The following is a 24,937-nucleotide window of genomic DNA, read 5'->3' on the forward strand; positions in this document are numbered from 1 at the left end:
ACCAGCTCTGAACGGCAGACGTCGCTTTTACACGGTGTTGCTTCTTGACAAAAGTAATCCCAAAGTGCAGAGAGCATGGATCTCCCCTCCACTTCCATCGTGACGATCTGAAGTTCTTAAATAACCAAATAGTACGTTTCAAAACACACCCCTCCGTTGAATGCCTCGGAATGGATAAAAAAGGATAATCATTTCTTCTGCAAAATCTGCAGCGTGTCCGGATCACATCGCCGGAAGCAGGTTCATATCCCTACGCGATATAATCCATTTTGTTTGGAGGGAGAAGCCTGAGCGAAAAAGCCAGACGGTGAAAATTTCCCCAACATTTTGTCCAGGATTCTCAGCCCGAAGGTAAGCTTTCCCCCCAGATCGAAGCGGCGGGACTTTTCGATCGTTGTCGTGTGGTTGTTTTGCGAACTTGTTGGCGAGTTGGATCTCGCCTCTTTGCTCGCGGCGCCAGTGTTTTTGAAAGGAAAAGAAGAAAAGGTGGGGAGGGGGGTGGCTAGTAGTGAGAGTGAAGGAGTACGGTACGGTGTTGGCAACGTTTTTGAGCTCGCGTTTTGTGGTTCCGATGTGCGGTGACTGATCGGTGTGATATGCAGCTGGGAAAGGGCACGTCGGAAACGATTTTGCCAGCCGTGTTTCAGCGCTGTATTCCATTAAATTTATGGTCGTGCCTGTTCTCTCTTTGTGTGATTCAGAAATTGCTGGGGCCGACCAAATTATCAAGGTGTCATTTTTGTGGCAGCAACAAACAACAGTGTTCAGTTGACAGTGGAAAGGGGAGGGGGTGTGAAAAACAAGAAAGACTAAGCTAAAAAGGGGAGTTTTACGCTGAAAATTAGTTTGTAGCATTTATCAACAAATGAAATGTAAACACGTATTTTAGTGATACATTGTATTTAATTTTTACATCACCAAAAATTATAGAGTGAGTGGTTCTCATCCACCACAACATGTTACACTGAAGGATGTTACCACAGCCATGCATGTAGTCACTGCATTGTTTCAAAATCAAAGACAAGTTTTCTGGGGTAATCTGTAGTCTAGGTGTCTCGCACAACATGGGGATCTGCATACTAGTACAATGTATCTTGTTATTAAGTTGTTTTTACACAATCAGTCACTTCGATTTTATGTAAGTCATTAATGCCTATAGGCTGCTTTGATTCAGTGTAAAACATAATTGGTAAATGTAATATTACCCGTTATTAAATTATTTTGACATACTCTTGTTATATTTGTGAATTTTCTGTAATCATTCATTACGAGTGCCAATAATTTTGGGTACTAAAGGAGTAATTATTGATAATGTACAAATTATCTACTATGCAAACCCCCCAACATAACACTGTGACTGATAGTTGAGAACCAAGAGCTCGTATAGCTTGTATAACTTTTTTCAAAATGGCTCTCCCATCGCACAGAAATACTAGGAAGATTGAGAAAAGTCAGTTTTGAAATGTCTGTGGCTCACATAGTACAATAGAGATGCACAGATGTAACATTACTTGCGCAAAACAGAAAAACCTGGAAAACCACCAGCAATGCCAGCGCAGCGTAAATCAGGACTGAATTTTATACCCCTATCTATTGACTTCTGGTGATGTATGATTATCAGATAATGATAGATGATCAAACCATTTCAATGCATCCAGGATCTATTGTATGTCTGCTATCTCTAACCTACACCTTGGAGCACTGTCAAAAGGTTTTTGGTGAGCCGGAAAACGGTATCGGGCTGGTTGGAAATTAAAGAGGACGGTTTTGTGATTGAAAATATGCCTTGTGAGGAAGAGTACTATAACTTAGTATAAGATCAAGAGTGATACCAGAGCGTTTTACAGAAATGCAGAGAAAGGTTTTAAACTTTAGGCATCCACTGCAGCCTGTGCTGTGAAAGACATGTGTAAATGTATAGCCTCTATGATGCTTTGGGAAGCGGCTAGAAAGACTTGAAATCAGTCAGAAAGACTGTACTGAGACTGAGTTGGGGTGAGAGAACATTTTGGCGCTCCCAAAGCAGAGGCTTTCTATAATCTATGTATCACTATCCTTCCCAGATTCAACAAATAGTCAGTATGACATAAATTTCATATAGAATTTTGCTTAACGTTTTGCTACCCTTTTTAGATGACAATCTGGGGATGTGCATGACTTGAAAAATGTTTACTCTTCTTCAAGTTCTTGTGCTTGCTGATGAACAGTTGATAACCTTATAGCCTGTATACACTCTACTAATTCAGAAGTGTACGTTTTTAAACCATGAAGGTTGTTTGTGTAACTGACAGGGTTGAACACACCTGCAAGGTTGTTGATGTCTGTACATGATGGAGTTAATTGGCTTCTATAAATGATTAGTTCATGTTCAAGTTCCCTTGATAGTCTTTAGCCCCAGGCAGAGGAAGTTTTCACATTTCTCTAGCGACTAGCAGGATCTCAATAGACTGAAGTTTGAATGTAGGATACTATTAAATATGTATGTACAGATGTACGTGTACTTTCTTCTAGTTTTCCATAATGTCCTTACACTGATTATCATGTACTGTAGCTGTGTTACAATAACAGGGTGCAAATATTGGGTGCATATGCTCTTTTGTGCATGCAAAATTGGAGCTGTACGCCCAATATTTGTTTGTGCACATAGATATTTGTGTAAGGTTACACTAGTATACAGTATATTCTTGACATCTTAGTGTCAGATAAGGTCTTTGTTATATTTACTTGTTTAAAATTAGCTATGGGCAAATTTTTTCAATGGGCTTAAATGTTTAGGTGCACTGGTGAATTTTGATCCCTGGTGTTTGCATTGTTCGTTCTTCTTGTTTTCCATGTCTCTTATCATATTCTGTAACTGTAACATGATGCTAATACAAGTATGCTATCATCACTAGTGCTCTCAGTCCGTCTTTGTCAGGTCACACTGATTAGAATTGTTACCTAGTTGTCATTAAAAAAATGCTTAAACTATTGTGTGTTGATAATGATGATGATATGTTAAAGGTTACACTATGTAGGATTTTACCTCCGTGTACAGAGGTATTGTTTTCTCTGTGTTTGTGTTCATGTGAATTTTCTGTACGCTTGTGTATCTGTAGGTATTCTAAGGTATTCCAGAAGTTGTACCGAAGAGTAGGTTGATCTTGAAAATGATGCTAGGGTAGGAATGTCCTTCTGAACAGCTGTTGATTGTTAAAGTCACATTTCTAGGATTGCTATATGCTGTTGGGAGGGGAAAATTTTCAGAAATGTATGATGTTGATTAAGAAGGATAACTAATCATTGATTGAGAATTCTAAAATTTTCTAACCTTTGCAGAAGCTAATTTAAAAGGACATGGACTTCTCTCAGCAATGAAGGACAAACAGTTCTAGAAAATCAACCTTCTTAGCTACGCCCCTTTGGGGGAAGAGGAAGACTGATGATGATGATAAGTCTGTAGGTACTGAAATAACATTCATTAACAAGAAATCAGAGATCTCAAACCTCCCGGAAGTATCTAGAGTTTTCATTAATTTATAAGAATACCTACGGATACACAAGCAGACGCACATGAACACAAATACAGAGAAAACAATACCTCTGTCTCTTCAGAAACAATACCTCTGTACACGGAGGTAAAATCCTACATAGTGTAACCTTTAACATACATCATCGATTATAGAGTATTAGGATATCCTGTTTAGTGATAGTTTGTCCAATGTCTAAAGCAGACTGAAGCTAAGAAGGCTGCACTCCAGGCTAGTTTTAAACTAAACGTCTTCTCTCTTTTCAGGAACAAGTCAGGCTACTACTGTGAGTAGTATATACCGAGTGTTGTGAAACACAGTTGTGAGGAGGAGGAGGAGGGTGACACGTGATTGTGTCCCCCAGGCTGAGATTCCAGAAGGAGGATATAGTATGCGGAGTGAGCCCCCACAACACCCCGGCATGGATCGGGACCCTGGGTATGGCCAGTATGTATTCCACTTCCTTGTTCCTTTTTATAGGTGACAGCAACAATTTGTTAGTCTCAATAGAATGCTCTTGAATGGGGGTGCACTGCTGGTCTCAGATGTTGAAAACAGTAACATTGAGAAATTGGCAAAAAATGCTGAGGAGCTTGCTATGTAGAGAGCAGTTACCTTTGCCGAGAAGGTTATGTTATTTGTTCATGGGTGGGGACTTTTGAATAGTTCAGAAAACAAGCACAAAGCAGTACGAAAATTTGCATGAAGCATATAGGTAGTAAAACCATTGTATACATGTAGTTGTACAAGTTTATGCATTTTGTGGTGAAAAGTGTAAATTGTAAGGTCACATGGATCATCATACCCGGTAATGTATTGTTTATGAAAAGATATGGAATGTATCTTTTAGTTATGTGTTTACTACATGTGGAGAGCGCGAAATACACCAGGTACAATATGCTTACACATGTCTTAACTAATCTTACAAGAAGCTTTTTCCATGCTTTCCTATTGACGTATTTGTACTCCAACAAAAAACCAGTTAACAGAGCAGACCTGATATTTTGATGGAACCAAGGAAAATGACACCACAGTTATTAATTTTCATATCTCAATAAAGATTGTTTATAGTGTCCTCGTATGATATGACTCTGTATACAGTGTCCTTAGAAGATTTGTTTACAGTATCGTGATATTATTTGTGTACAGTGTCTTTATATGATATGACTGTGTTGACAGTGTCCTCATATAATATGACTTTGTTTATAGTGACCTCATATGATATATTTACAGTGTCCTCGTATAACTTGGTTCATAACTGATATAAGATGTTATCAGTGATTGTCATGGTCATACGCTTCATTTTCTCAATTTTGTCAACTCAGTACTCAGCTAATGAACATCTACATGTTGTGTACTGTTGAACTGTTGATTGAAATATTGTGTTCGTATGGACTTAAAATCATAAGAAATTCATTAAATTCCTTGACTGTATATATACATGTAATTGTTAAGATAATAATGTTATCGGTTGGGTACTATAAACATAAAAACAACTGAACATCCGTTAAGTTTTCCTTGAATAACTCCATCCAAACAGAGGTGACATGGGGAGGCCAACCTTGACTCACTGCATTCACTCCCTGGTACTATGTGAGCCTACAGACTGTAATACTTTATTTTCATCTTAACATTCCGGTTTAAATATTTTTTTTAAAAATCAGAAAACCAATTAAACTAAATCTGCAGGAGAAACAAGGTACAGTATAACTAATACATGTAGTAGAGAGATGACCAATAATCATAAGAAATTCATTAAAATCCAGAGTGACTAAGTTGGCCAATATACAAGTAAGTATTAAAATAATATTATTGGATATGAACTATAAATATATAAACAACTGAACATCCGGAACATGTTTTCCATGAGTTGGTTAACCCCATCAAAATGTGACATCGGGAAGCCAAACCATTTCGAAAAGAGGGGAGGCAGGAAAACTTGACTCATTGCATTCACTCCCTGGTACTGTGTGAGCCTACAGGCTGTGCATGTCTTGTCATACCTTATTTTCATCTTAACATTCCAGTGCAACATATAAAATAAAAATCAGAAAACGAATTGAACTAAATCTGTGCAGCAGGAACTAGGGAGATGAACAAGAAGAGTGCTGGAAGTGGACAAATATTTGTGGAGAAAGGACAAGAGTACTTCTTTCTTCTAGCAATGTGCATTCTACATTGAGCAAGACAGTGGACTTGCAACAAGACATATGAAGTTGAATGGGGATGAGAATACAATTGATACCGGTGCATAACTCATTTTAAGAACTCAATGAAATCATTCCCAGCCAGAGAAGGATTGGTGTGTCACAGACACCTACATGTACTTTGGGGCAAAACGTTCACCGACTCCAGCAAATGAAGTATGGTATTGTCAGCATAGCTGTGATCTTTTGTGCCACATCATTCAACAGAATCATGGCTGGGTTCTGTCTCATCCGTCCCCGGGGACCGCTCCTGCCAGAACCGCTCATTTGTGGCCGCCGGGCGCAATTACCCAGTGTGCACCTGATCCCACATCCGCACAACAATGGGCAGGGGCAGGTTACGCACGGCTAATTAGGCCTCCTCGTTAGTCTCCATTTACCTGACAGTCCTGCACAGATTGTGCTCTCCCTGTTCACAGGACCAGTTTGGATACAAAGCACAACACCCCGGCCCCTTATTAGGTTGCCTTGATTGGTCTGTGTGGCCTATCTTGGAATAAACAGTCCTTACTAATTAGTGCAGCTGCAGGGTTGAAGGTTTATTCTGAAGCTGTGTTTGAGTCTTTGAGATAGTGGGTGTCACAGAAACTGGCAGTCTGTTTATAGAGCAGTATATCAGGGTATATACATCTAGATGTCATAATATCTAGTTAGCACTAATAAGGAGTTATTGTCAGGTTTATGTTTCAAGTAATTGACACCACACTGTCTTTATAACTTAGTTCTTAGACCAGGAATATCACCCCTGCCAAGAATGTCTGCTAGTGTATAGGAATATATAGCCAGTGTTATACTTTACTCGTAGGGCGTGTAGTTAATAAGAATTATGTTGAGCCTTCTTGAATTTAGTTTAATTTGAATGTACATTCTGAATCTGAAGGAATCAACTGATGGTAAAAGTTTTCAATAGGCAAAACCCATGTTTTCAACCAGTTCCTGTAGTAGGTTTAGAGATGGGTATAAATGGGCATAAGATATCAACTTGTTTTAAATTGCAATATAGTGCTTGGATTTAACAAACCCTATGTGTTTGAAAAGAATCTGTTTGAGCACGGTAAGTAAATGGACAAGACTAATTATATTTTGCATTGGGAAAGCTAGGAGGAAAGTTTTTCCAATCTTTTCTGCACATAAAATGCCATGCCAGCTGAGGTTCAAGGCCAGACTCTTTGAAGTTGATTGCCCGTGAATATGACCAATTTTATCACCCTGCCCTTTACTGGTAATGCCAGCCATGTCCTTTTCTTGGAAATATCGATTCCATCTCGGGATTTATTATACCAGTAGATCAGCTGCACATTTGCTGGTCATGTGTTCCAGATGACTTGAGTCAAAATCATTCTAGCTGCCACAAACATTATGGCGTAACACAACTGGGGAGCAGAGGCCTTTCATGGAGCAACAGCTCCTCCTTGCAGATGTTCACATCACTGCAGAGTGAAATGTCAAGTGCTGGTGTTACGTGTAAAAAAGATACATCTGTTAGCTTTTAAGCAATTCTGTACCAATGTTGACATTCGCAAGGGCTCTCTGCGTTGAGCTACCTTATTCACCAAAGTGAATACAAAATATGATACATGCAATTAGATTTTATAGTTCCTCCATATTCTTTACATTTATACTTCTGCTACTGCAAAATTTGATAGATGTCAAATTATGTAATAGACAAGCTGTATCATGACTGTTCCCATGTAGTTTTGTTGTCAACAAAATTTTGCTGCTTCATGTATTCTCACATTATGTAGGCATAACATATAGGTGTACTGTTATCATATTTTGACCTCCGTCATTGTGATGACATCTGAGCCGATATTAAAAGAGGAAAGAGTCTGGCCAATCAGATCAGCTGTTGTATCCAATGAATCATTAATCTTGTGTTCCCATCTCTGGTTGGCCATTTCATTTGTGTTGTCTGACCTTCACATATAGCAAAGACAAGATAATTTAGGGATTTGATGTCAAAGGATTATGATAAATGATCTGAGGCCATGACCTATCAACAAATTGAAACATGTATGGAAAATAAAAATGCATTCAGTACGTGCAAGTTCTTTGAGATGAACCAAATACATCTTTGCTAGATTTTGCCTCACAATCACTGATACATGTACATTTAATTGAAAAAGAACAATATGAGACTATATATACATGTTAAACAAGAATATCAGTTTGTCGTAAATTTTGGAGCTGCCTTGTTTTTGTGCACTACATGTATATCCTCTGAAGCCACCGTAAACAGTAAAGTTTCCAATGATGTTAATACAAAATGTATCATGAATTTTAATTTAATATTTTCTGTTGAAAGTGGAAGAACCAGGTAATGAAATTGCGGAGGCTTCCAGCATGATTTCACGATATGCAGTTGGCACCTGACCGAGACCATGTTATTCATGCAGCCTCCTCCTGAGGGAATTCATCCTCAGAAATCATGCTCATGAAAGTTAAGCAGCACCAGGCCGTTCCAATGGACTGCTTTGGTTCTAAGTATTGTTAATGAAAATTACAGGGCTTCAAGTACCCAACTGCGATTTTACGGGTTGAAATTGATTTTGAAGAACAGTTGTACTGGTACAAAACATGAAATAACATACAAATCGTACTGCCACTCTTCTGAGCTTCAATCAGAAATTGTATCACTAACTTCAAAGTTATAATCATTCATGTTACTTACTAGTGAATAATATGGTCCCTTCAGTTATTTAAAACTACACAAATATCATTATCAAGATGCACCAGTGTACACACAGTCAAGAATTACTGTAGGTGCAGAGCTCTAAATTTTGGGTGCACAAAAGTGCGTACTATGCACCAGGTTCTCCCTACTGCCTAAACCTGTAACCAATAGAGAATTGGTAGCCAAATGGCTGCTTAGGTTTAGAGGATGCTGATGTTCCAATGCATGTTCCAATACTGGGAAGGACACAGACAGAATAAGATTAACCCAATCCCTACAGAGATATAGCCTCTCGGTGCAAAATCTATAGCCATTAAGAGGCTAGACAGCAGACAGAAAGTTAGGATAAGCAATTGAGTAATATTTTCAATTTATTTTCAATAGCTTCATTACTATGACATAGAAAATGTGTTAAGTAAGAGGTTCATATACTAGTAATACAGTTCTGTAATGTAATTGATGGACCTATTAATTACTACATAGGAATGCACAATGACGAAATATACCACCCATAAAAATCCATCTTCTCAGATCCCTCAGTACATGAACAATTGCAAATTTTTAAGCTTGAAGAAATGTTTATAATGTAGAAAAAGCTCATTTTCAGTGGAATCAAAGATGGCTGTATTATAAAATTTCATTTTTAAGATTTGTCACCAAAATGTAATTAATTTTTTAACGAGATAATAGAACAGCAAATTATTTGCCAATGATGTCCTCTTAAAGTGCCTTGATGGTAAAGTTGGAACAAGAAATGATGCTGGTGACTACATGTATAGCCGTGTGAGGTTTGTTCTGACCACCTGCAACAAGTGAATCCTGAATAGATATGTATGTGTTACCCTTTTCTAACACCATAATATTAGCCGATCTATGTCATAATAATGTCAGCCGCCAAATAAGGTCATCCACACAGTGGCAAATTCAATTCCTTGGCAGATGTTCTATCGACCCTGGGTGGACGGGGGAGGAAATATGGCCTACCTTGCGCGGAATCTTGTTCCGTGGAGCGGCGGCGAACGCTCCGTCCTGCGTGGTCATCTCAGCCATTTTCAATCCCGCATTATGAAAGCACCCAGGGGAAGGCGTTGCATGCAAGCTGCGAGCTCGCAGGATCTGATTGATTTCCTACAAAGTCATTATGCTAAGGGGACAGTCGAGCCAGGCCAGCCTGCGCCAGAAATTTGGGTCGCCCTGAGCGAAAATTCTGACGAGGGCCCGATTAAAACTTGGTGCTAATGCCATTAACATTCGTGTCGTAATGACGCAGTCGAAGTATCTGTTGTTTCCTTTATTGTAAAGAAGGAAAGATGTTCGCTGACTTTATAATCAGTCCGGAGGAATTTCAGTCCTACTGAGGTCTTATCTAACAGGCAGTCACTGATAAAGAAAATTTGAGGATTGTCGAAAGCGAAAATTTATCAGTAGCGTAACTACCATCACATGTAGCTCGCGGACTACAAGTGTTGGAACTAGATAGTGATGTCATGGTAGGAACGCGCACCGGGCGAAATAATCAGTTGTCCGGCCGTATTATTCGCCTGTCCCTCACCCGGGAGTAATAAATGAGCGATCCCCTGGAAAGCTAGATTTGTGAAGATTCAGGGTGGTTGGTTGGAGGGCCAGCCCCTCCCCTCCGAGGCCCTGCATGGGTAATGTGATTGTATTACAGCCTACCTTCCATCCGCATGTATAAAATATCAGTGAAAGCAAGATGGCAGCTGACCCATTCTTCTCCTCTCCCTTCTCCCCCTTCTACAGACGGCACACTCCCTTCTACTCCCAGCCTGACATCAGGATATACGAGCTAAACAAGAGGCTTCAGCAGAGGACAGAGGTAAACGCTCGTCCCTTATCTCCTCATCCTTACAACAGTACAGCTGACACAATAGATTCTCGTACTAGATAGATAGGATCTACATTTGAGTACACAACTATACCAGCCTGCGTGTACAATACCAGGTATATAGTACTGCACAGTCCAATATTCTTCTATAGAACTAAAAGTATGTGCCTAAACTACTGCACACGATAACATTAAAGTGTTTATCATATGTGATATGGATTGGTTGTGTACGTAAGCTGTATATGTACACGCATGTTTACCACTGGAGGTCGTATGACTCCCCGGTGTGCGTCGTTTGACCCCGGCCCGCGTATGACCGGTGAAGTCTGCCGGGGTGTGCGTGATTCCCGTTATTTATGCGCGGGAAGGATTGACCATGGTGTACACACTGATTGTTACATGGTGGGTAAAGGCGCGAGTCCAGATGAGTTATGGGAACGGCGTGACAGGGCCGGTTGGCATGGTGACAGGTATCAGACCTGTGGGAGGGAACGTCACATTCCAGGTTACAGCTGGTCCCAAAAAATTTCAAGGATAAATTTGGAGACCCGAAAAAATTGGAAGTTTTGAGATAAAACAAATATTCAATCTTTTATAAAGGCTTTAAACAGTTTTAACTGTAAAAATTTGCCCCACATTTTGCCCTTTCGATTGGCTAATACTAGTAATAGAGATAAAACAAATATTCAATAGTTTTGAGATAAAACAAATATTCAATCTTTTATAAAGGCTTTAAACAGTTTTAACTGTAAAAATTTAGGAATATGTCCCACATTTTGCCCTTTCGATTGGCTAATACTAGTAATAGTGCAAATATGATGCTAAACATATTAATATTCGTTACAATTTTGAATTAGCACTCTCCAACAGGGTGTTTATTATTGCACTGCAAAGTGTAGTGGAGTCATTTTTTCATATTTGACTCTATGGGATGTTTGGGTTTTCATAGGATTAATTCAATAGAAAATCCTTTTATTTCTGTACATATGTAGAGGGTACTGCTACATACATTTTGATACTGATAGTGACACAGGCAAAACATGCCAAATTTGGCAATATTTCTGCACCAGAACTGGTCTACAGGGCCACCAGTAGACTGTTTGTTTGATCCTTTGTTTCTTCATGAGATTCTCAAATCGGCCTGCTGGCTACTTTTCCTTGCAGTCATTAGGGAAGAGTTGAAGATTACACAATTGAAGTCCAAATAAATCCATAGATGGATATCAGCATATATGACCTCACATGATGAAATTTTCTTTCTAAGTTTTTACCTTTTTTTTTTACAAAACCAAGGTTAATGTTAGTAGCACATGATTGGATCATCCGAGAAATGTGGATGTGCATGTAATGATAAGAACTTACACTCTGAAACACCATTACCATTTCCCCAACCTTACCTTGGCATTCTGCCATTGCCAGTTTGAAAAGTCACAGATTTCAGATAAGTATGATTTGGTTATCAGTAAAAGCAAGCACCATGCTCACAACATGACAAGTCCCTCAATTGCTTCAGCGAAGGTAGGCTGTAAGAAAGGTAATGTTCAAAAGTAAAACAAACACTGAGAAAACCATATGATGTACACTTACATTTACATATCTCCATATCATTGTAAGAAAGGTAGAATACATGTACATGTACTGTACTCCCCTTACATTTATTGAAAAAAAAATGGTTTTGGTCTGATTCTTCTAGGCCAAGTTGAACGAGGGCCAACTTGATCAAATAACGTAATGCCTGTAATACTGGCAATGATTTGTAGTGTACATGCTATACTCACCCATCAGATTGTGACACTACAGTTGGTATTGGATCTTACTGGTACTACCGGGTATATTGGATATAACCAACTGTTGCTTTCCAATTCAGCATACATTGTAATGTGAACTGTGAATCAATAAGTCCTCGTACAAATGTCAATTTTCTCTATATAAAACAGAAGGAAGAGGAAAGTGAAATTTGAAATTTTTGTAGAGAATTTGAATGTTCTTAACATGATTGAAAATTCTTCCTTTGTTCTGTGTGCAAACATGTGACGAGATATTGCACCATGGCTTTTTGGCAGCACCATTGTAATATCTTGTTTCTTGTTCCCTTTCAGGAGAATCTCAGAGAGGTGGGTGGACAATCTTACTTTTCATTAACAAATGAATAGAATTTAGAAGAGATGCAGTTTCAGTCTTGTTCTTGTCATCATCTCAAGTGGTATTTTCACCTTGTAAAAATGTGATGAATTCGAGTAGTTAAAAAATTTAGAAGATACTAATTTAGCTGTACGTCATACATGTACATATATAGACTGGCAAAAGTAGCTTCTCGAGAAAACTCAAAACCCAAATTTTTGCACTGCTTTTTAATGACAAACATATTTTTCTACTCTTGTGCCTAGCAATGTCAGTAAAATGATTTTCCTACTACACGTATATTCACATGTATGACTCAAGTAGTGTTCTGTGTGACTGCCTTTTGTTTGCAGTGTTCCCTGTCATTCTAGAGGCACTTTGTTATGCCTTACCTAACATCCGTGTCCATAATATCACCAGGGTCCATAATATCGCCACCTTGAGAAAAAGTGTGCTTAAAGATATTATTACTGCAACATACCCTAGGTATGTACATTTGATGTGTGAAGGAGTGCATACCAAAAGTATGTTCCAGTAAAAATATCTCAAAGCACACTATTTCTCAAGGTGGCGATATTATGGACCCTGGTGACATTATAGACACGGATGTTACAGTATATGTACACTGTATAGAAGCAAAAAAATGTGTACTCTCCCTTTTACACATGCACACAACATTTTGAGCCTGACATTTTCCATTCACCGAGAAAATTAGCCATTTAATTTGGCTTGCAGTATGAATATATGTCTCCTTATAGCAGACTACCTGCAGGTGAAACAGACAGTTGAATAAGTACTGCCCAAGAAAGCCATTTGGCTACGGGCCATCAAGTGTGTGAGATCGATATTTCTGCAACCTCTGTGACACACACAAGCTAACATGGAGGGGAAGGGTCATTCTTATCTTTATCTGGTGGAGCAGGAAAGGGATTAACCATTTATATCATGAGAGGGGGCTAGTCCCCTTCCAACAGTCTGTTATATATTATTAATTTCTCAGATGTACACAGGGAAATCAAAATTTAATCCTGAAAATATTTATTAGGACTTTAAAAATTACACGGTTTTCTTAGCTTCAGTCATTGATTTGAGGGATGAGTAAGATTTTAGAAATTAAGGTTTGAACATCTTTTCGGGTAGTTTTGAAGCTTTAGATGTGATATTAATGATATGATATTGGTTTGTTCACCTATAGGACAGTGACAACTTGTGGTGGGACGCTTTTGCAACAGAATTCTTTGAGGATGACGCGACGTTAACGTTGTCCTTCTGTTTGGAGGATGGACCAAAGAGATACAGTGAGTTCTGTCAAACACTAGTTTTACATGTACATGTAGGTGTCCTGCTTTCTACTGTTGACAGGCAATTCTTCTTGCTATGAGAATAACTATAAAGGGAAGCTTTCCCACATGTACACTATATTGCATGTAATTGATTTCATTAAAGATATTGACTTTTTGTTTTATTATGTCACTTTTTTTACTTCTTCCTTATTCATACATTTAGAAGAACATAATGTCAGCTGACTCTTCATTTACTGTATTATGAAATCCTGCTTTCCACTAAATGGTGATTGCTGAGAAACTGTTGAGTGACCAAAGTTGAATTTGTGTGATGCTTCATGTCATATTTGGAATATGATGGACAATCAAAACGTATGATCAAACAATTAAACACACAAAACATTAAAAAAATTGTTGAGGCATCTGTAAAATCTTTGGTCACCCAGTAGACACTTGGCAGTTGCCTCTAGTGGAAGGTGGGTGTAAAGGAATAATTTTACTTATTGATGCACATCACAAATAGAGAAACAAACGTTAAGGTGACAGAGAATGGAGTCAGGTTCTGAATAATCTAGACATTGCTTTGGGTGGAACTGCTCTTTTGACTGCACATGAAGCAAGATTATCATAAGAAGACTGCACCCCTAAGCCTCTTTGCACTTGGGTGCTTCTGCACTGCTTGACCTTCAATCTTATTTTCAAGGTCAAAGCTTGAGGTTATTTTATCTATTATGTTAGCATGGATGTTCATCTCTATATATGTTGGTAAATAAATATGAGATAAAAATTGAACTAGTTTCCAACACAGAGAGGTCACGTCAATTATTGATGAAGAACTACATGTATGGTTTGGTCAGAAATTGAGTGAGTCTACTCGTTGTGTTGGAAACTATTCCAAAATATTACGTCGTGTGTTAACGTCGTGGTGTTGCAAAAGTTAAGATTACCAAGAGGCTTACGAAATCACTGTTAAAGTGTTATGGCAAACATGCACAGGCACAATAGCATGTCTTGTATAGGGTGTTGTTTGGGACATACATTTTTGGCATTCATGTTTACCACAGTCTCATGTTCCTAAGGGTGGATGTAAAGACGGCTGTCATTGGTCGCTATTCGGATTTGACATTCTCAGTTGGTTTCTGAGACCAATCAAAGCTCAGGTTCTAACCCATCCCAGAACAGTGCGGATGGGTCCGTTAGACACCCGGAGGTTGAATGAACCCTGTGGTTGCATGCGAGACATTCTATATGTTAACCTGTGCCTGTTTGTCCATGCCTAGTCGCCCCCAGTAGCCCCCCATTTCTTCAGGGGTGGCACTTTGAGGACGAGGGAGGCATAAAGCAGTACAGTAAGTTGGGTATTACTTATATTACATGGAAAGTTGACAAATTTCTGGCATTCAAATCTCAAACATAAGTAAAAAAAAAGGTTTACCACCTCAAGAAGACTCAAAGTGAATGTGGTAAGTTCTCACAAGGCAGTTCACAAGGAACTTGTTACTCAGGCAACTGGAAAGATTTGCACTCTTTCAAAATCTTTCCAGTTGCTTGAGTAACAGTTTCCTTGTGTATCTCACTACCTGGATGTCTAAATAAATCTTCATCCACGTTTCAAGAAGGTTGAAGCAAATGATGGGTAGCTGAACCCCTCTGCAAAAAAAAGCGGGAAAACTGTATAGTATTATAGTGTCTTGAGTTTCATTCCGGGGGTTAATTGTATAACATATACTCTGAGAGAAAGAATTGCTTGCTATAGATAAGCTCTTGCAAGTTGAATGCAAAAGCCCCACAAGAAATACACTTCTTGCAAAAAAAAACCTGCAGTTTGCAGATAAAAACTGAGGTAAGGTAATATAGAAATATGCTACAGTTAAAAAACTGAATGCTGTATCGCAAATTTGCTTAGTGACAACTACAGTAAGCTTGTAACTTAATTTATATTACATTAACAGCAACTTCTTGACCTGTCTTTATATTGATTTTCTTCTTGATACACTTAACTGATTTAAACGTGTGATTTATACATTGAACCTGAGGAGTATCTTGCATATTGAAAGGCTTCCAAGTTTCAACTATTTCTGTGAAATATAGGCTTGGAAAAGAAAGACACCATTTTGAAGAGGCAATACCAGCAAAAGTTGTAATAATGATTTATTTTCAGGCATACATGCATTTGGACTTCAAGACAAATTTAGTCTTTTGACTGAATCAAAAGATAAGACATATACATAGTACAGGCCTGATAGCTTTCCTTCCACCCATAGCACATAATCTCCATACTCCATGGCCCATCACTTTAGCAAATCTTTACGACCTTGGAAGTACGGCTCCAGAATCTGTCCTTCCTTACTTTGAATTCTGTGTGTGTAACGCAGCAAACTCCTATGGGAGACCCTTAGGGGAGATTAAATTTATCATTTTGTGTAAGTAGTGAAGTACACTTATATTTAAGTAATCCTTGTCAGTGTAGATTATTATTTTGATCTACATGATTATGTATATCAAAGTCATTTCACCATGGTTACAACTTGCATATGAATGTTTTTTCTACATGTTGGTCTTATTCCTTATTGAACAGATACAATATGCTTCCATGTACTAGTAATAGTTTAACAGATGATATTCTCCTTGCTTGTTGAAATGGTACTCTTTATACATGTACATTTAGATCTAGAGATCAGAGCATGTAATTTTTTTTGTCACATGAAAAATTATAAATCACCATTGCATTGGAAGTCATTATATTCTGGCAGAAATATGGTAAACGCAATTGCATACTACATGTATTGTTAGGACACAGATGTAATTGCTATAGATTAATAAAGCCTAATTTTAGAGATTTGGGGAAGGACAAGCTACGTGCACGTAATTAGGAGAGATATCTAATTTGTCCAAATGTTTCCCCAGATTGCCGTGATTTGTACCCTTCCTGCCGGGCTAACACAGAAGTGGTGGCAAAGATAGATGGACATCATTCCCCTTGTCCATGTAGTAATAGCCATAACACAGAATGATAGAAAGGGGGGATCAGCATAATGGTCTTTTGTTGAAAATAATGGAGCAGCAGGAACAAATACATGCACTGCAGCACCAATATATGGGGACTTGAATGACGCAAGTTCATAACACGGCTTCCAGACTTGTTTTTTTTATTATTTTCAAGTGCAAAATTGCAGGTCTCTAATATTGTTCACCAGCAAATTAGGTTTTACATACACATTGGCAGGTTGCGGTTCCATGTTTGTATTTTGTGCTGTGGCATGGGGAGCTAATTTTTAATGTCATTGTGTACCTTTAAACTGATGTCCGTTATACGGTACTTTAGGGAGTAGAAAGTGGCCTTCCTGGTAGGGCACGGACTCATTGAGATTCAAACTAGAAACATGCTGTTCCTCCAACATCATCAGTTACCATGATGTATCTTCTTTGTACTCTGGAATCCTATGTGTATTTTTACAGTCCTGTTTTTTTTTAAAATTCAAGAGGCTACTCTTTAATTTAAATTATGGTACTCCTATAATTAAAAAAAATGGGAGTACCATATTCTCAATCTGTAGTTTAAATTTTGTTGTACATGTACCTTTTCTTTATGTTTTTCTGATTTTGATTGTACTTGTAGAGTCAATTCCGCGTCACCGAGTGGGTTGTTATTGTCATTATTTAGAAATGTTTTGAATTCTTTGTAATTGTTTGTCTAAGAAATTTCATTATTTGGAAATATTTTGAACATCTTGTCAATATTCTAAATAATTCCCTGGTTTTCTAAAACGTTTGAAATATTCCTGATGTGGAATATGACATTTCCAATAGTTTCTAAATATTTCTAACAGCACTCTACCATTTTTTACCATTATTTCGAATTATTTCTAACATTTTGTAAATAGGTCAGTGGGATGGGAAGGAAGTAATTCACACATCCCTGTGAAGTACAGGGTAGACTGCCTGGGTGTCAGGCATTGATGCCTTACAACAAAAGAGCCACCAGTGTCCAACAGTGAAATCTAAAAATATACGGAAGAATACAGAAGAGTAGGATTAGCACCTACTTTTATGGGGGCAATTACCCACATCTACTATTTTTCATTTGTTTGAAATAGTTCTAAATATTTCGAATAGTGAAAGAAACAAATGGGTAGTTCAAATTTATTCTAAATAAAGAGATCTTTGTACAGTCACTTTCAAAATGTTTCAGAAATATATAAATGAATTCAAATATATTCAAATTTTCATTTTCAAATTTTTGAAAAATTTAGAACTTTTGTTACTAGGGTATTCTTTTCTTCTAAATAATTCAAACGTATTAGAAACATGGAGAAAAAACCCACTCGGTGACGCGGAATCGACTCTATTACAAAGATTTGTTGTTTTTATTTACAGAAGTTCCACATTTCCAAGTGGTTTTTCTTTTTTTTAAAGGGCCTTATTTTAGTGCTTTCCAACCTCTCTTTAGATATTACAAACATTGAATCCAATGTGTTTTTAAAACGTCTGGTAGTGAACCTTGTTTGAAACATAGAAATTTCTTGTTACCAGTATAGACGTAAGTGAATGAATATTCTCCATGAGCATCTAATAGTATTCGAAAATGTGAAGAAGACAGAATTTTGTGTTTTTTGCTGGGTGTTTTTAAGTGGCAGGCCGTGGCGGCCCCCGGGGAATGAATCAATCTGTGCTGTATGCATGTTGCATGAGGCTCCCTGGTAGATATTGACCATTGCCACCAGCAGATGGGACTAGAATACTAATGAGGCAGCTTCAAGTCTGTTCTCTGCTTCGCGGCAACGTTGAGCAGAGGCCTTTGTCTACTGTAAATCGTGAAACTTCCGTGGCAGTTTTATTTTTACGATTTTTGCGGTGACCTGTCCACTATGAATTATAATGACACTGCAGATATGCTTTCCTTATATGACTTCTACAGAATTGTTAAAATTTGATAATATGAAATACCATGAAAACTTCTCTTTCTCTCCTACCATGAAATGAAACCACCATTGTGACAGTTTCACAATTCACAGTACATGTATGTCCTGTATATTTTTAAACATTAAGTAATCTTTGTGTACATTGATAGTTTTCGTATTCCTTGTAAAATGTAAAATGCTTGGAGGGTCCTGGGATGTTACTATATAGATGCATCTTCCAGTTGGGATAGACTTACATCATAAGTTACATGTTATGGCACAGAATTTTTGTTTGGTTATGGGGTTAGTATGTAGCTGAAAGATGGTTGAATAGAGGCGATTTTGATTTCTAGCTTAGGCACCACACTACGTCTTCCTCTAGCAACCAGAAAATGAAGTGCCTTGCAACAGAACCAACCAGGAAATCTATCCGTTGCTACTTGTGGAGGATCAGTGGGTGCTTTGTTGCTCAATTTGCACTGATTTCAGCAGGTAGAACAGAAGCAAAAGTTGTACACAGGATGCATCAGCCCTCCGGGCTACAGCATGTATAGGGAACAGTGGGTTTTACAAATGTAGAACAAAAAAGGAAAATGCAAGCAGCAATGGCATAAGATATCTGTGTATCCATGCTACTCTCTTACTGTCAGTCAGTCAGTCTCAAAAGGCTATGACAAAACAGGATGGTACAGTATCCTTGAACAGGATTATGATTACAAAATGAATCTCAGATTTTTCATTTCATTTTTGTGTTCTGCAGCAATCGGTAGGACGCTGATCCCGCGGTACTTCAGAACGATATTTGAGGGGGGCGTGACGGACCTGTACTTCACCCTGAAGCACCCCAAAGAGTCTTTCCACAACACCTTCATCACCCTGGACTGTGAGAACACCACCATGACCACTCATCATGGCAAACCCACCTTTACAAAGGTACAATTATAATGCACACTGATCAACCAATGAGAGAATTGCAATTAGCAGTTCAGCCAATGAGGGACTTGCTGTATGCCTGCGTATTATTGGCATTTTATGTTTCATTTTGACAATTTGACTATTGGGTTGTTGGATCAGTCTATGCTTTTAGGGAAGTATGGTAATACCACAACAGTGTCATAATGTCATTGAATCAGATACCACATTAAACATAGTGAAATAAAGACTAAACTATAGATGGTGAAATTGTGAAATAAAGATTAAACATTGGTCCTTAGAAAAGCATCTTGTTGATACCATATTGGCACAGGTTTTAAGATTAAACACATTGATGTATTATATTATTGGTGTTAATACCATGTCTCACCTGTTGTCTCACCTGGCCTGTTACCTGTACAGGTGTGTACAGATGGGAGGCTGATGCTGGAGTTCACCTACGATGACCTGATGAGAATTAAGAACTGGCACTTCGCCATCAGACAGCACACAGAGATGATCCCTCGCAGTGTTATAGCCATGCACGTCAGTACCGGCCTTCTGTTCTACAGTTTTACTATCTTACACACCCAAGTCATTTATAAGTAGCCTGCCAATATTGATGTCTGATATGTACAGATATACAGTATAACAAATGAGGAATTACTCAGAATATAGTAGAGGGAATTCATCCCTCAAGCTAACCGACATTTCGCACACACAGTCAAAGACATATGGAGCTGCATAGTTCCCGTAATAGTTCCTCAAGTGAATGAGGAATTACCTGTTTTAGGAAAATTGATCATTGGTTTTGAATGCTAGTATAAGAGCTCTGTTCCCTCTGTAGGACCCTGCCATGTTGGAACAGCTGTCCAAGAACATCACACGACAAGGTCTCACCAGCTTCACACTCAACTATCTCAGGGTAAGTCTCCAGTACATCCACAAATATGAATGAAGGAATAATGTGATTGATGATCTTTATTGTACATCCCGGGACATATATTTGGTACATAATGATTCAACTTTATCAAAGGCAAGTTCTGGCACATGTATTTTACTCTTTTCAGTATTCGAATAAACTTAAGCTGCTGTTGTGAAATGCGGACTCGTTTCTAAGCCTTCAGAATGAAAGAATGGCCCAAATGTGTAGGTAATATATTCTGAGATGTTGCCGATGTCAATAAGATGACGTTCTCACAATGCAAGTGGTGTTTTTCTCCATGTCTTCACAGTCAAAGAAAGACTGTACAGGTACATTGTAGCTTGCACAATGGAAGGATATATTACAAAGATGACTACATTACAGTGGCCCTCGTGTAATCCTCACGGTTACTGTTTACTGTCGCTACAAGTTATCCTGAAAGTTTTTGGGTTTGTTCTCAGCTGTGTGTGATCCTGGAGCCCATGCAGGAGCTGATGTCGCGGCACAAGGCGTACGGTCTGAACCCCCGCGACTGTCTGAAGACAACCCTGTTCCAGAAGTGGCAGCGCATGGTCGCACCTCCAGGTAAGGCTCTCCACTAAATCTTACTGTAAGGGTCTGTACCTGCTAGATGGATTTATTCTGTATTTCAGGTGCAAAAGCCCATATCATTATATATTAAAAACAAGTAAACAAACATACAGAACTAAATACATCAATCCATGTACATACAATGGAATAAAATACAGTGGTTGATAGATTCATGCCGACTGCTTATACACCAGACTATTGTAGTCCTGCCAGTAATATCTGAGTGAGAATATATCAGAATGGATTACAAGTTCTATGAAAGAAAAGGTACAGCAAAAATTGCTGATGCTGTATAAGGTTCTGTACGTTCAGTACTGCAGGGTCCAATGGTTCTTGGTACCTGATTCTGCCACCTTTTGATGTAAATGGCCTCTCTACTCCACAGCAAACACAGAACGTCCTCCCAGCAAGCGGAGAAAGCGGAAGGCTTCCCAGAGCGGCCAGGGCGGCGGCAACAGCAGTAATAACCAGTCAGGGGGAGGGGGATCCAAGAAGAAGTTCCCTACAGCAGGGGTAGGTCCTTCATAGTTCTGCAGTTTCATATCTCCTTTCTTCAGTGTAGGATTAAGGCAAAGTCAGCCAATGGAGAAGAATAAAACCCTGCTGCCCAACCTTGTTACCAAAAGAGAGTTCATAGCCAAACAGCTACTTCAGTGTGCTAAAGAGAGGTTAAAGGAAGTTAAAAATCTGTTGCTTGCCAGGTAATTCCAGCACTAGCTGTAGTAGTGCAATGTTATGTCAAGGAATACTTCTGTGGGGATGTCATACCCTAGTAGTACACAAACCTGTCTGATTTGGATTGATAAACCTTACAAGTAAGAGCCTGAAGTGCAAGAAATATCAAACAAGAACGTCTACAAATTACTGGCTCTTAGACTGCAGCACAAGTCTGGGAATGTATAGTGATTTACTTCTTAAAGGCAAGGTTGGATGATAGGTTGATTAGTTCAGTACCTGGGTATCTCTACCTTATGCTCATGTTCCTGTGAAGCAAACGCAGAATAGATGTCCACATTTTCTGGCAAACTGTGGAAATCTACAGACTTTTATGTGCTCTACTATAAAGTAACACAACAGAATGATATTAAAACTCACTACAATATAGAATATCAAATTGATGGCAAGTGTTGGTAAGTACATTTGTACATGTAATGAGACTTATTTAACACATGGATGTAAACATATTTCATCTGTGTCGTTTTCTCATTATCTCATCGTCATTCTGCTGTTATCTGTCCATCATGACAATATACCTGTCTGCAATTTACACGTCAGTCACCAGGTGTCTCTTCTGTACTATAACTGATCCCTTCAAGAGCCCACAATATCATGGGACTTTGTGAGAGATTTGCCACAGCCAGACAGCCTTAACCATTCGAGCTGTTGATGTAAATAGCAGCAGGACTTGGATGAAAATTTGTCCCAAGGGATTGGGTCAGTGAAACAGTGGAGATTAGAAAATTTCTTTGCATGGAATCATTATTTTGTAGCAATTTTTTAACATTGTGTTTTTTGTATGAGATCCACCCATTTTACCCATTTTTTTTTACGTGTCATCTAAATAAAATATTGATCGATTGAAAAATCAAATGAGAGTCCTGGACACAGAAATACGTGTATGCATTCAATCATACATAGCTCTTAAAATTGAAGTACAGTAATGAGATTTTTTGGTCCCACTTACATTTTGTTCCCACTAGCTTTTGGGTAGTGCTGATGTGTGTTATTCATGATTGTGTTTCTATTTCATTGTAGCGCAAGCGATCTGCAGAAAGCGACCTGGTCCTTCCTTTGGACGAGGTACGCATGCAAATTCACTCTTGATGTATCTTCTTTTCTCGTAACACTCCTTTTTAACACATTTATTTTCTTGAATTCTCCTAAACTTCGTAGTCTTGTCCCATGCCATCGTCAAGTGTGTGTAAGTAAGACTCACTTCACTTCACTCTCAATTAACAATACAGTTGCTGTCCTTTCTCTCATTTTCTCACTGTTGTTATTGGTATAAATGTTACCACTGACCGTGACCCAATCCCTGTCAATAAAGTAACGTTGTCTCCTTGTTCCACACAACTCAACGTGTCATTGTAGAAATTTTTGTGAAAATTTCAAATACACCTAGAGTCCGTCTGGTTTTTTGTTGTTGTTTTTTTCGGAGCCATTGCTGAATCTTGTCGCTCGATAGGAGGCTGAAATAGGCAGGTTTTTGAAAACTTTTCAAACAAAATTAGATATTTCTTGATTGAGGTTAATCCAAAGCTTGGCTGTTCCCCGATGTTCAAACCTAAATATTAAACTCGTCTTTGGAACAAGAAACCACCGCCTTACGATATCTGATTGTTCAAAGTAAAGACAGGGTAGCTATTGGCTAATTTTGAAGTGACTGACAAGCCTATCTGTTTGTTCTTCAGTTTGGCGAGTCACATGATCTCTGATCACCCAATCAGAATTCACCATAGCTGCCAACTTTAGGGTAGGAATCTTTTTTCTACTTTGGCAACAAACTTTAATCCTTCCCACAATGCACCATACGACATTTAAGAGAGAAAAAGGCAGCTTGTCACATTTCAAAGCAAACGGTGGGCATGGCTTCACTCGGTGATGTTTTGCTTGATCATCTAAAGATGCTTTATAGATCGTATTTTCACAGTGTCTGTGAAATACTTGATCAGGCTTTTAACAACAAAACAAAATTGGAGAGTTTTCACCTCAAAACAGGAAATTTTAAAAGCTCTATTTCTTCTGCTGTCTACTGCATGCTGTCTCCATTGAGTCCTTTCTTTGGTGAATACAATTTTTTAGTGGTTCATTTTTGGGTTGGGCATTACCAGTATTCAATGAATATTTTTTTTGGTCAAAATACTAGTATTCCCCCCATGTACTTGTACAGCAACAATGTCATGTTTGCAAATTAGATCTTGTAAATTACATGTATTTCTCTTGTGGGACTTTGTTGATAATTTCTCCTCAGTGATCAGTGAGCACATGTGAGGATTTTGAGCCCTTGAGGGTTTCACCTGTATCAGACAATGAGAATCATTTAAAACCAAAAGTCCACCACCCAACATCACATTCTCATAAACTACACTGTAATCCTCTCTTGATTGCTTTAATACATGCAAGAACAATAGGTATGCCTGCATCTACAGTTTGGGATTGTACTCTAAGTCTAATCTCGAAAATTAGAAAAAAGAATGCAGGGCTGTATAGTCAGGTGAAACAGGTAACTTTTTCCCGTATATTATTACAAGTACCAGAAAACACTGTTAGGGTTTATATATTCTGGTTTCATCCATGTACACTACACCCCACAATTTCTCTAGCATCTATCTAGAAGTAGAACAGTAGGTAAGTAGGAATAAGATTGATACAAGGTAAATATCTCCAACTCGTAGTTTTCAGCAAGCCTCTGTCAGAGTCAGTTCCACAGTCCCATTCTAACTAAAACATTACTACTAGTAATCAGACACTTGTTGATGTGGAATACCAGAGCTAGCAAATAGTGAAGAAAACAAATATTCACAACTGTTTATTTCTATTTTTTGGTGCAGGATAGCAGGAATATCCCAGCCGCCAATGTTTTCAACGCATATTTACTAGAAACAGCACAAAGGTTTTGGCAGAATCTTTCACAGCAAGTTAATGAAAGTGTTGGTTCAGAAAATGGTGGTTTGTTTTGTCCTAGGAAAGTTTAACTGTTGTTGAATTGTGCAGACCGGCAAGATGTACTAAAATACTGACTTACATGTACTGTTGGAACTTCAGTGCATATACTATGTTATCAGCATCCATCAGATTGGTGTACTAGATGTATTAAAACGCACTCCCCCACCCCTGCTCTGAGATGTGCTAAAATACTGACTTACATGAACTAGTTGAACCTTTTATATGTATGTTATCAGTATCCATCCTACCAGTGTACTTTATGAGTGTATTGAAATACACAATCTTGTCACTCGATAGCAGGC

The 24,937-nt window shown here is 38.4% G+C and overlaps 1 protein-coding gene across 1 annotated transcript in view; it reads left to right on the forward strand.

The window, feature by feature from the left end:
- The first annotated feature begins 218 nt into the window (after window positions 1–218).
- Window positions 219–24,937, forward strand: part of LOC109471142 (LIM domain-binding protein 2-like) — a 28,826-nt gene continuing 4,107 nt past the window's right edge. Inside the window, 12 exon segments of the mRNA XM_019770372.1 lie at window positions 219–351; window positions 3,776–3,956; window positions 10,152–10,227; window positions 12,336–12,350; window positions 13,553–13,655; window positions 14,921–14,989; window positions 19,302–19,474; window positions 19,877–19,999; window positions 20,301–20,378; window positions 20,840–20,963; window positions 21,355–21,482; window positions 22,725–22,769. Of these exon segments, the coding sequence (XP_019625931.1) occupies window positions 3,901–3,956; window positions 10,152–10,227; window positions 12,336–12,350; window positions 13,553–13,655; window positions 14,921–14,989; window positions 19,302–19,474; window positions 19,877–19,999; window positions 20,301–20,378; window positions 20,840–20,963; window positions 21,355–21,482; window positions 22,725–22,769 (990 nt within the window). The 5' untranslated portion in view covers window positions 219–351; window positions 3,776–3,900.

This window comes from Branchiostoma belcheri, unplaced genomic scaffold, assembly GCF_001625305.1.
Source record: "Branchiostoma belcheri isolate BF01 breed outbred unplaced genomic scaffold, Haploidv18h27 scaffold24, whole genome shotgun sequence".
Classification (NCBI taxonomy): Eukaryota; Metazoa; Chordata; class Leptocardii; order Amphioxiformes; family Branchiostomatidae; genus Branchiostoma; species Branchiostoma belcheri.